Source organism: Bison bison, unplaced genomic scaffold (genome assembly GCF_000754665.1).
Source record: "Bison bison bison isolate TAMUID 2011002044 unplaced genomic scaffold, Bison_UMD1.0 scf7180017864181, whole genome shotgun sequence".
NCBI classification, from domain to species: domain Eukaryota; kingdom Metazoa; phylum Chordata; class Mammalia; order Artiodactyla; family Bovidae; genus Bison; species Bison bison.
This window is the reverse complement of record NW_011494753.1, coordinates 2,468,923-2,480,599: the sequence shown is the minus strand read 5'-3', so window position 1 is coordinate 2,480,599 and position 11,677 is coordinate 2,468,923. Positions and strand designations below refer to the sequence as shown.

The following is an 11,677-nucleotide window of genomic DNA, read 5'->3' as shown; positions in this document are numbered from 1 at the left end:
TAAGGAGTCGGACACGACTGAGCGGCTGAACCATAACAAGGTGTTTCCACCCTTTTACAATCATAAGCAATGCTTCCATGAGCCTGTGATCAACATCTTTGCAGAGGTACTTGAGAACACACACAGAACAAAGTCTGAAAGCGAGCTTGCTGGGCCGGTGGTTCTGACATAAAGGCCCAAACCTTCCAGGTCCTGTCCCTCTGGCATTGCAGTTATCAAAGTTTCTGGAGTTTGGCCAATCTGATTTAGGTCTACAGTAAGGTTCCCAGGTGTTTCAGTCTGCATCTCTTTTACCGTGAGATTAAGCCTCTTAAGCCTTTTCCCTTCCTGTGAGGGATTTCTGTCCATTTTTCAATTCCTTCCCTGTTTTTTTTTTTTTTGGTATTGATTTATAGCAGTCCCGCACTTGTGACATAAATTGTGTATATTATTATGCAGATGATACTGTTTTCATATTACAGACATAAATATACTTTGTTCATTTAATGACTGCATGATAATTCCATTTTAGGATTGACCCATTATTTTATTCTTAGTTGAAAGTTGCCTTTCTACTTTAATCTCATGTTTTCTGCCAAGCAGAAATATCTGGCTCTTATTTGTTATCAGTGATGTGATTTATGGCCTAGGGTTTTGTAACATAAGCCTCCAAGCCCAGGAGCCCCTTTCAAGACACGGCGGTGGCCAATGTATCCCTGTGAAGTGGTGTCCCTAAGATGGGAAAGTTGCCACATAAAAAAGTGTCTGATCCACATGGAAGCATTCCCACCGCCTCCCGTCATGGTGTGACTGTCTCAGAGCAGGGGCCCAGGCCAGCTTCAAGCACCCCTGCAGCTGAGGAAGAAAGGCCCAAGGCGGAGGGATAGGTGGGAGGCCAGGTGGGTGGGTCCCACACACTCCACCGAGGCTGGAAGTGTCCACAGCCACCCCAGCTGCCTGTCCCTGGCCTTTCCTGCCCAGCATTCTCCATCCTTCCCCACGGGACACTGCCAAACACTGTAGTGAGCCGCTTCTTCGTGTCAGGGCCTGCCCTGGGGGCTGGGACGATTGCACTGTGGAGATTGGTGGTCTGCAGAGGGCAGGCTCCCAGCACCAGGTTAGGGCCCTGCTTAGCTGAGGGAAGCAGCGGCTTGCACTGAGCGCTGCCCGGAATCTGGGAGGGAAAGCTGACAGGAGGCAGGTGGCAGCAGATGAGGCCAGACCCGGGGACCAGAGCCCGGGCTGCTCCTCACCGTGAACACACTGCAGAGACCCCATGGGATCAACACCCCCCAGCCAAACCAAGCTGGAGGCACCCCACACCCCCGGGCGAGACTAGCAGGGATGCCCCACCACCTCAGAGGGCAGTGCCCATCCAGGACCTCAGCGACCCCAATGCCTTTGGGGACCAGCCAGGCTCTTTGGGCTGGCAGCTCAGCCTCTGGTTCTGACTTAGAGCTGATTATCAGTTTTCTCATCTATAAACATCGCGTAATGCTATGGCAACCCCTGAGATGGGTGAGGAGTGACCCATGTGAATCCTTGGATCTGTGAGCACTGCTCAGTGAGTGTAGATGGAGGGCGGAGCTGATCCCACTCACCAGCCCAGTGGTGCACACCCCTCCCACACACACTCATCCAGGATCACATTTTCTCTGCAAATGGAGAAACTCTCCATCACAGATTTCAGCACAGCTAACATCTACGCTGGGAAAGACTGAGGGCAAGAGGAGAAGGGGGCAATAGAGGATGAGATGGTTGGATGGCATCACCAACTCAATGGGCATGAGTTTGAGCAAACTCTGGGAAATGGTGAAGGACAGAGGAGCCTGGCGTGCTGCAGTCCATGGGGGTCGCAAAGAGTTGGACACGACTGAAACTGAACAACAACTGAACCTCCACGATTTACCTGGGCCACCAGGAACCAAGCGCCCCCACTCCTGGAGGATGCTCTAGGTAGGACTAGGGGTAAAAGTCAAATTGCACCTGTTCACCACCAGAAAGGTGAGTCCCTTGCCCCTTTCCTAGAGGTGGTGACATGCACAAGTGTATCAGGTTCCTGACAAATGCTGGCTCCCTTGGGACTGAAACTGCTTGCCTGCAGGAAAGCCCAACTGCACGAGACACTCAGTGACCTCTGTGTTTGCTGAGGTGGGATGGGAGGGGGCTGGTGCCGCCCCTCTGGTGTCTTGCCCGCCCCTCTGTGGTCCCTGCAAAGAGTCTGTATTTAGGAGATCAGGAAGTGGTCCTTTTCACAGGGCTGCCTCGAATTATTTCAGCTGCACCGAGGTATTTCAAAGTCAGACCAAATAAACATTTGCATCTAAAAGAGGCAAAACAAGGTCATTTGAAATAGAGAAGAAAGCCTTTCCCATATCCGGAGGGTGTGGCCAGACTCCCCCACGAAGCCTCACAGCGTTAGCTTTGGTTTTATGAGTTTGCCAAGGCACGGAGCTCTCTGGCTTCAGGAGGAAAGTGTTTTGTTTGAAATAAAACATGAGCTGATCTAAGGTTCCTTCCCTGATCTGCTCCGTGGCCACCCCGGCCCCCTGCAGCTGCCGGGACCACATCTTTAAAGGTTTGTTTTTCCTGAGGAGGCAGCCGGGACCCACTGGGTGTTAACAAGCAATCAGGCCCAGGGCGGGTGTGTGAGTGTGTATGTGTGTGAGTATGTTGGGGGGGCGCTGCTCCCAGCCTCCACTCAGCATCCCCCACATGTGGTCAGATGGGTCTCTGGCCTGCCCCCAGCTTTTTCTTTCCTCCCTCTTCATGTTGGGCCTGGTGCCCAGTAGACACAGCTGGACCTTTCCTGAAGAGTCTGGACCGAAACCAGGGTGTTCCTGCTCAGTCGCTCAGTCGTGTCCAACTCTTTGCCACCCTGTGGACTGTAGCATGCCAGGCTTCCCTGTCCCTCACCATCTCCTGTGGGAATCACCTTTTCTTTCCTTCTAGCAATTATTTCTGCCCTCCCCTGGCTTAAACACATCTTTTAAATTAAGCCCAAAGGAGGGGCTGATATCCCTGCCCCCCACCCCCACAGGGACCTGTAGCATTTCCACCAATCGCTGAGCTCCTGGATGACAACAGACAGGGTCAGGGAACACCCTGACCTCACCTGAGGTACAGGTGCTCTTACACAGGTGGGACTTCCTATCCAAACTGCATGCCCTCTGACCCTCATGGCATCCCTGCCTCAGAGGAGTGTCTGCACAGACCCCGGCCCTCCTCGACACCCCCACTCCTCCAGGAGCCCTTGCTCATTCATTCATTCATGCATTGGGCTCAAGATGACTCATTCAACATCCAACTCTCCCTCGACCCCCCCACTCCTCCAGGAGCCCTTGCTCATTCATTCATTCATGCATTGGACTTAAGATGACTCATTCAACATCCAACTCTCTATTTCAGACCCTCTGAAATAGCAGGATAAATATAAAAACAAATCCTTTGTATAGACGATCTTATTTACAAAACAGAAATAGAGACACAGGGGTAGAGAACAAACATGGACACCAAAGGGGGAGAGGGGTGGGATGAACTGGGGGATTAGGATCGACATATATACACTATGTGTAAAGTAGATAATTAAGGAGAACCTACAGCATAGCACAGGGAACTCTACTCACTGCTTTGTGGTGACCTGAATGGGAAGGAAATCCAAAAAAGAGATATATGTATGCATATAGCTGATTCATTCTAGTGTACAGCAGAAACTGATACAACATTGTAAAGCAACTGCACTCCAATAAAAATAAGAAAAAAAACACCCAGATGCCGTGGAAAACTAGAAAAAGTGCCATCAGTAGACCAGAACATGGGAGAATTAGCAGAAGAGGTCAGATTAGTGGTGAAACCTAACATCCCTGAGGACCCACAAGGCTGGACCACCTTCTGAAAGGGAGGAGGGGTGCACGGCCACAAACATCTATGGGGAGAGTTACCTGAAGGGCCACCCAGGCAGCCAAGCTGGTTTCCTGTTTGCCCAGGGGATAAAGTCAGAAGACAGTTTTAGAGGCTTCTCTAGAGGCATAAAATATGCATAAGTGGATAAGAATCTGCCTATCAGTAGGGGTGAACAGAGGCTTAACCCCTCATCTGGGAAGATTCCACAAGCTGCAAGGCGACTAAGCCTGTGAAAGTCAAAGTGAATTCGCTCAGTCGTTTCTGACTCTTTGCGACCACATGGACTGTAGCCTACCATGCTTCTCCATCCATGGGATTTTCCAGGAAAGAGTACCGGAGTGGGTTGCCATTTCCTTCTCCAGGATCTTCCCGACCCAGGGATTGAACCCAGGTCCCTGCCTTACAGGGAGACACTTTACCCTCTGAGTCACCAGGAAAGATGTGCCATGACTATTGATTGAGCTTGCATGCTGCAACTACTGAAGCCCGTGCCTAGAGCCCATGCTCGGCAATAAGCCCTTCCCAACAAGACCAAGCATCACAACGAACAGTAGCCCCAGCTTGCCACAACTAGAGAAAAGCCCAAGCAGCAACGAAGACCTAATGCAGCCAAAAGTAAATAGTAATAAAAAAAGAAAACAGCTTTACAACAGGACAGGGGGCTGCAAGGGGCATCCCAGAGAGGGAGCAGGGCCACTATCCCTTAACTGTAGCAAAATGAGAGGCAGACTGTCCCTGTGTCAGAGGCCTTCTCAGCGTGAGAACAAAAGGTCTGAGGCTTTGTCTCTTCAAAGTGGCCCCCTCCCAGCATTCTGCTCCCATGTGTTGGTCTGAGAGCGGGTTCTGTGGGAGATCCACAGCCTAGAGCCACCCCACCAGGCTACCTCAAGGCATGGCCCTTAGGGGTGGGGGATGCAGCCAGAAAGGAAGGATAGCTCCTCTCCTAGCCCTCCTCACCCCCGATAAAGACTCTATAGGTCTGCCCCTCCCCTCCAGAAAAAGAAAACACAGGATGCTGGCCCCAGGTAGCTAAGGTGGACATCAAAGGAATGATTTCAGTGGGCCCAGACTTTTGCATATCTTCCCATACACAGAAAAGTGCCAAATTCCTTAATTTGGGATATCTGGTTTTCTTTAATTAACAATCATCTTTTGATGTTCAGGGCTTCCCTGGTAGCTCAACTGGTAAAGAATCCATCTGCAATGCAGGAGACCCCAGTTCTTGATTCCTGGGTTGGGAAGATCCGCTGGAGAAGGGAAAGGCTATCCACTCCAGTATTCTGGCCTGGAGAATTCTATAGTCCATGAGGTCGAAAGACATCACTGAGCTACTTTCACTTTTGATGTTCAGACCACCTGCCCTTTTGTTGCAAAACTTCTATATAACCTGACTCCTCCCCCACTCACCTCCTGGAAGCAGTTCTCTCAGGGTCACTTGAAACACTGTCTCCCTGTCTTAAAGTCCTAAAGTGAAAGTGAAGTCGCTCAGTCGTGTCCTACTCTTTGCGACCCCACGGACACCAGGCTCCTCCATCCATGGGATTTTCTAGGCAAGGGTACTGGAGTGGGTTGCCATTTCCTTCTCCAGGGAATCTTCCTGACCCAGGGATCGAACCCAGGTCTCCCGCATTGTAGACAGACGCTTTACCTTCTGAGCCACCAGGGAAGTCCACCAGGGAAGTCAGTCCTAAAAATTCCCACCAAATAAAACATAACTGTCAAACTTTATGTTGTGACTATTTTTTAAGTCTACAGGAACAAATGAGTTACTGCATGCAAAACGCTCAGAGCTGCTTGGCTTTTGGGGACCAGTCACTGCCCAGTAGGTCTTATACTATCCTGATCTCATTTCTACACCAAGCACATTAAAACGCATGAATGCCGATTGATCCAGCTGTACCTCCTTGGCCATGAACAGTGGCTACCTTGGAAGTGGGAGTGAGGAGGGAGAAAGGGGGTCAATATGTTGCAGGAAGGGGGACCCCTTCCAGGGCCCGAAACTGGGCTCTTGTCTAACACTCGGAAATGAATTGTCCAAGGAGACACATGTGCTGACATAGCAAGAGATTGTATTGAGAGCAGTAGGGTAAGGGAACTCAGGAGAACTGCTCTGCCATGTGACTCACAGTCTCGGGTTTTATGGTGATGGGATTAGTTTCCGGGTTGTCTTTGACCAATTGTTGTAATTCAGAGTCTTTCCTGGTGGCACACGCATCACTCAGCCAAGATGGATGCTAGCCAGAGGGATTCTGGGAAGTGGACGGACTTGCGGTGTCTCCTTTTGACCTTTCCCGAACTCTTCCGGTTGGTGGTGGCTTATTAGTTCAGTACTCCTTACCAGGATCTCCTGTCATAAAACAACTCATGTGAATGGTTTAAAGGGCCTGACCAGAGTGGGCAGTTTCAGTCAGTGTGCTTCCCCTAACAAATACGGTGTCTATTGGTCATTGGTCTATGGATAAATCCTTTTAATTTCCTCTAAAAAGTACTAACTCCTGTAGGTAGGCAAGTAAGTATACAGGTGACAGGTACTCAAATGGATGTAACAGGACAACGCAGGCAGAGCCCTGGGACCTGAGGCCTCTTCAGGTCCCTGAGAGACACCCAGGAATGCGGTGGGGGGTGGAGCTGGGGGTGGACCCTGGAGAAGGGGCACTGCACAGAGCAGTGCCATGACATTCATCATCGCCACTCGCCTTTCTGTCCCGCTCTTCGATCCATGAGGTCCCAGGGCTCAAGTCCCCCCAGTGGACACAGTCAGTGAGTGGACAGTGATCTCATTGGAAAACGCACAGCCTTCTTGAAGGTCCAGGGTCCCAACTTAGTGGGAGGAGCGGTGTAGGAACTGTTCGGGACAGCTGCTGGCTGACCCCAGGCGGGGGACGGGGGTCAAGACACGAGGAGGGTGGTACAGCCTGTACCCTGCACCCCTTAGACCTGGAAGGCAGGTACACCGTTCATTCATTTCATACTTCCCTGCAGGGCTAGCCTAGGGCCCGGGGAAGAGGCAGGGGTGCGGCCTGCGACCTCCAGCTTCCTCCCGCTTCTCCCCTCCCCCTCCTGCCCTTCCCAAACCTCGCTCTCTCTCATTTCCCTTTAAGTTTCTTTCTTCTCCCGCCTCTCCGCTCCTGTCCCCTTGCTTCTTCTCCCCTTTCTTGTCCCTCCCAAACCTCCTCCCTCTCCTCTCCCCGACCCTCCTTCGCCTTTATCTTTCATCCTCCCCATCTCCCGACCATCCCCCGCCCCCTCCCCCTACAAGCGGAGGCGGGCGTGCTGGGTGGCCCCGGGCTCGGGCCCCGCCCTGCGCTCGCACCTGCTCCGCGGCCTTGTGGATTCCCCGCCCCCGGCTCCGCGGCTGGAGGGAATGTGGGTCAACGCGGAGCCGCTGCGCCTGTGCTTGGAGGCAGATGGAGGACCCGGGACCTCTGCCGGCGCGGGAGCGGCAAGCGCCCGCTTGCGTAGCCGAGGATGCGGGCCCGCTGGCCCCTCCTCGCCCCCTCAGCCCGCGGGAGGCTGCCTCCCTCCGTGATACCCCGGCCGCTGCGCCCAGCGCGCCCGCACTTCATCTGGCAGGTCGGAGGGTCTTCCCTCCAGGACGTGGTTCCCGCTACCCCTCGCTGCCCCCTAGTGTCATCCCCCGTACTGCGCAGGCTGGAGCCCAGCCCTGGAGCACGCCCCTGTGAGCATCTGTCTGACGCCCCCAGACTCCGGCCCTTCTGCCCAGGTGTGCGGGGCCCTGGGTCTGCTCTGTGGGGAAGCCCCCAAGCGGCCTTCTCGCCTCTACCCCTGGCGGTGCTCCCGCCTGTAGCCCGGCTGAGCGCTGTCTAGCCGCACCCTAGCCCAGCATCCCGAAAGTCCCGTTGCAGATCCGATCCAGGTCCCTGCCCTGCGGCGGGGACCAGCTATGGGACCATGGAGGTGACCTGGCCTCCCAGGCATCAGCCCTGGGGCCTCTCCGCGGCAATCTCCCACCCTGGGCCTCACTGCCTCCTGTACTGCCCTGAGACTTCTCCAGTGGGCATCGCAGCTCTACCACCTCCTAGTACACTCATTCTGAATTCTCTCCAGCCTAGGCCTTGGATTCCTCCTGGATTTAAGCCTGATCCTGGAAAGCCCTACTCCTTGTTCACCTGACCAGTGGGTCACCTTAACCCAGAACCGTTCCAAACCCTGTCGCCAGAATGCTGCTTCCTGCCCTGGTTCCCGGGATCCACAATTTGCATCTGTCAGTGACCAGGCTGAGCGCTGGCCTGTCAGGGAGGCTGGTGTCTGTGAACCCCAGCAAGATGAGCTTCTCATATAGGAAGCAGGAGGCCTGCCCGAGTCAGAGGCTGCCAGAGTCCATCCACCCCCACTCCACCCCCCACCCCACCCCCACCACCCCTGCCCTCACAGGGCTCCAGGTTTGAAAGACTTTGCCTGGCGTCCTCAGTCATGTCAGACTCTTTTTGACCCCAAGGACTTTAGCCCGCCAGGCTCCTCTGTCCATGGGATTCTCCAAGCAAGAATCCTGGAGTGGGTTGCTATTTCCTTTTCCAGGGCATCTTCCAGACCCAGGGATGGAATCTCTGTCTGCTACATTGTCAAGGCAGGTTCTTTACCACTGCACCACCTTCAGACAAATCTGTGGAGCCCTGCGGCTGTCTTGGTAAACAGCGCTCAAGAAAAGCCAGGGTGGGCCCTGCCCACTCAGTTAGGAAACAGATTTGGATTCCGTTTAGTTTTGTTTTTATTTGAAGCTTTGGTCACGGGCAGGTTATCAGGGCAGGTTATCACCGTTGAGGATCTTCCTTCCCATCAACTCCTGCTGAGTTCTGAGACTCTGAAATTCTCAGGGGAACAGACACTGGTTAATAAAACTTGGAAGCGGCTTTTTTTGTTTTTTTCATGAAGTAACCCTCCTTTCATGTCTGTTTACTGCCGGGCTCCACGTAGCAACGTCTGATTAAATGCCCAACATGTCCTGGGGCGAGAGACACATAATTGCAGTGCTTCGTTTTCCCATGTGATGATTAAGGAAGGCTTTGCTCATTTTGTACCTGTGGGAAAGAGACAATGTTAGTATTTGGATTCGAAAACTTGTTGGTGTTGCTGTCCTGAGAGTGTGATACAGTGTGGGTTGCCCCTGCAATGGTTACTATACATCTTTGAAAACAGAAAAGATTTTTGGTGCCAGACGGTACAATGGGGCATGGAGGGAGGTATTCCCAGCCTGCCTTATATGTAATGTTACACACAACAGCAGGACATATTTCTTCCTCAAACACTAGATAAACAACATACACCATAAATGAGGATCCTTTGTCATTAAAGATCTCAGTGTGACTAATGTTTTGGACCTGCCACAAGGCTTTTTTTCTCAAGTAAAAGGAGAAAATATGCCTACCTGTACTGCTTCTTCTATGGAACTTTCCTGCCTCTGACTCTATGGGGAGAATGGAAAGAGCCTGGCCGAGGAGTCAGGATGTTCAGTGATAAATTTGGCTGTGAGCTGTCTGTGTTATGTTGCAGAAATAGCTGTCCTTCTCTGGTCTCAATTGCATTAAATGTTAATGGACAAGAGAGAAATCTACCTTCTTCCCTCTCTTTCTCCTTCCCTCCTTCACTTCCCTCCCCTTCCTTGTTTTCCATTTTTGGGGGGTTGATTTGTTTGTTTCTTGGGTTTTCTTGGCTGCACTGGGTCCTCCTCATTGTTGCACACACTTTCTCTAGTGAGTGGGGGCTGCTCTCTTGTTACAGTGCTTGGGCTTCTCATTGCGTTGGCTTCTCTTGTTGTGGAGCCCAGGTTCTAGGGCACGGAGGCTCGGTAGTTGAGGCACATGGGCTTAGTTGCCCCTCGGCATGTGGGATCTTCCCAGAACAAAAATTGAACCTGTATCCCTTTCACTGGAAGGAGGATTCCCAACCACTGGAGCATGGGGGAAGTCCTCCTGTGACTTTTTATTATGGAAACTTTCCATTTCAAAGATAACCAATTGTAGAGAGAACAATGAAGAAATAATAAGCCGTCGTGTACCCCCTCACCAGCTTCAACAGTGACCATCATAGAACCCATCTTATTTCATCTTTGCTTCCACTCAACCCCCCACCCCCAACTTGTGCATGTGTGTTCAGTCACTCAGTCATGTCTGACTCTTTACCACTCCATGGATGGTAGCCTGCCAGGCTCTTCTGCCCATGGGATTCTCCAGACAAGAATACTGGAGTGGGTTGCCATTTCCTCTTCTAGGGGATCTTCCCCACCCAGGATTCGAGCCCTGCATTGATAGGCGGGTTCTTTACCTATAAACCACTGGGGCTTCCATACCCTCCAGCTTATTGGGAAGCAAATCCCTAAACATCAGTAATTTCATCTATATACGTTTCAGGATTATCTGATTTATCACTGCAATCTGGTTGCTTGAAACAGCACTACTCTATTAGATTAAGATGCTGTAGCTTGACAGTTTTGGCTGGGACCAACTGGACTGTTCTGTTGATGCTGCCTGGTTCTCTCATATTAAAAGTAGTTAGCTGGTGTATTGGTTGTGGCCACACAGTCTGTGATGGCTTTATGCGTCTGACAGCTGGCCTAGGTGCCTCCATTGTCCACGTGGCTCCTCCAGTTAGGCTAGCTCGGGCTTGTTGTCATGGTTGCAGCGTTCCATGAGTTTCCAGCGGCAAGAGAAGGCAAACCTCAATGGGAAGTTACTTTCCAAGCCTGCTGTTTGTGTCATGTTTGCTAAAGTCCCATTTGGCAAAACAGGTCTTGTGTAGCCCTGCCCAGAATCAACACGGGAGAGGAAGAGAGATATACAAGGAGGGAGAAACAGGGGAAGTAATTTATTGGGGGCTGTTACTGCAGCAGTCTACCATAAGGGATCGAAACTATCGCCAGGAAACAGAAATGCAAAAAAGCAAAATGGCTGCCTGAGGAAGCCTTACAAATAGCTGTGAAAAGAAGAGAAGTGAAAAGCAAAGGAGAAAAGGAAAGATATACCCATTTGAATGCAGAGTTCTAAAGAATAGCAAGGAGAGATAAGAAAGCCTTTCTCAGCGATCAATGCAAAGAAATAGAGGAAAACCATAAAATGGGGAAGACTAGAGATCTCTTCAAAAAAATTAGAGATACCAAGGGAACATTTTATGCAAAGACGGGCTCAATAAAGGACAGAAATGGTATGGACCTGACAGAAGCAGAAGATAATAAGAAGAGGTGGCAAGAATACACAGAACTGTACAAAAAAGATCTTCATGACCAAGATAATCACAATGGTATGATCACTCACCTAGAGCCAGACATCCTGGAATGTGAAGTCAAGTGGGCCTTAGGAAGCATCACTACGAACAAAGCCAGTGGAGGTGATAGAATTCCAGTTAAGCTATTTCAAATCCTAAAAGATAATGCTGTTAAAGTGTTGCACTCAATATGCCAGCAAATTTGGAAAACTCAGCAGTGGCCACAGGACTGGAAAAGGTCAGTTTTCATTCCAGTCCCAAAGAAAGGCAATGCCAAGGAATGCTCAAACTACCGCACAATTGCACTCATCTCACATGCTGGTAAAGTAATGCTCAAAATTCTCCAAGCCAGGCTTCAGCAATACGTGAACCATGAACTTCCTGATGTTCAAGCTGGTTTTAGAAAAGGCAGAGGAACCAGAGATCAAATTGCCAACATCCGCTGGATCATAGAAAAAGCAAGAGAGTTCCAGAAAAACATCTATTTCTGCTTTATTGACTATGCCAAAGCCTTTGACTGTGTGGATCACAATAAACTGTGGAAAATTCTTCAAGAGATGGGAATACCGGACCACCT

General features: G+C 51.1%; 1 protein-coding gene across 1 annotated transcript in view; it reads left to right on the top strand.

Annotated features, from left to right (window-relative positions):
- The first annotated feature begins 7,289 nt into the window (after positions 1–7,289).
- TRPM1 (transient receptor potential cation channel, subfamily M, member 1) overlaps positions 7,290–11,677 on the top strand; it is a 116,811-nt gene continuing 112,423 nt past the window's right edge. The window contains exon 1 of the mRNA XM_010843394.1: positions 7,290–7,521. Within this exon, the coding sequence (XP_010841696.1) occupies positions 7,290–7,521 (232 nt within the window). The remainder of the gene's footprint in view (positions 7,522–11,677) is intronic.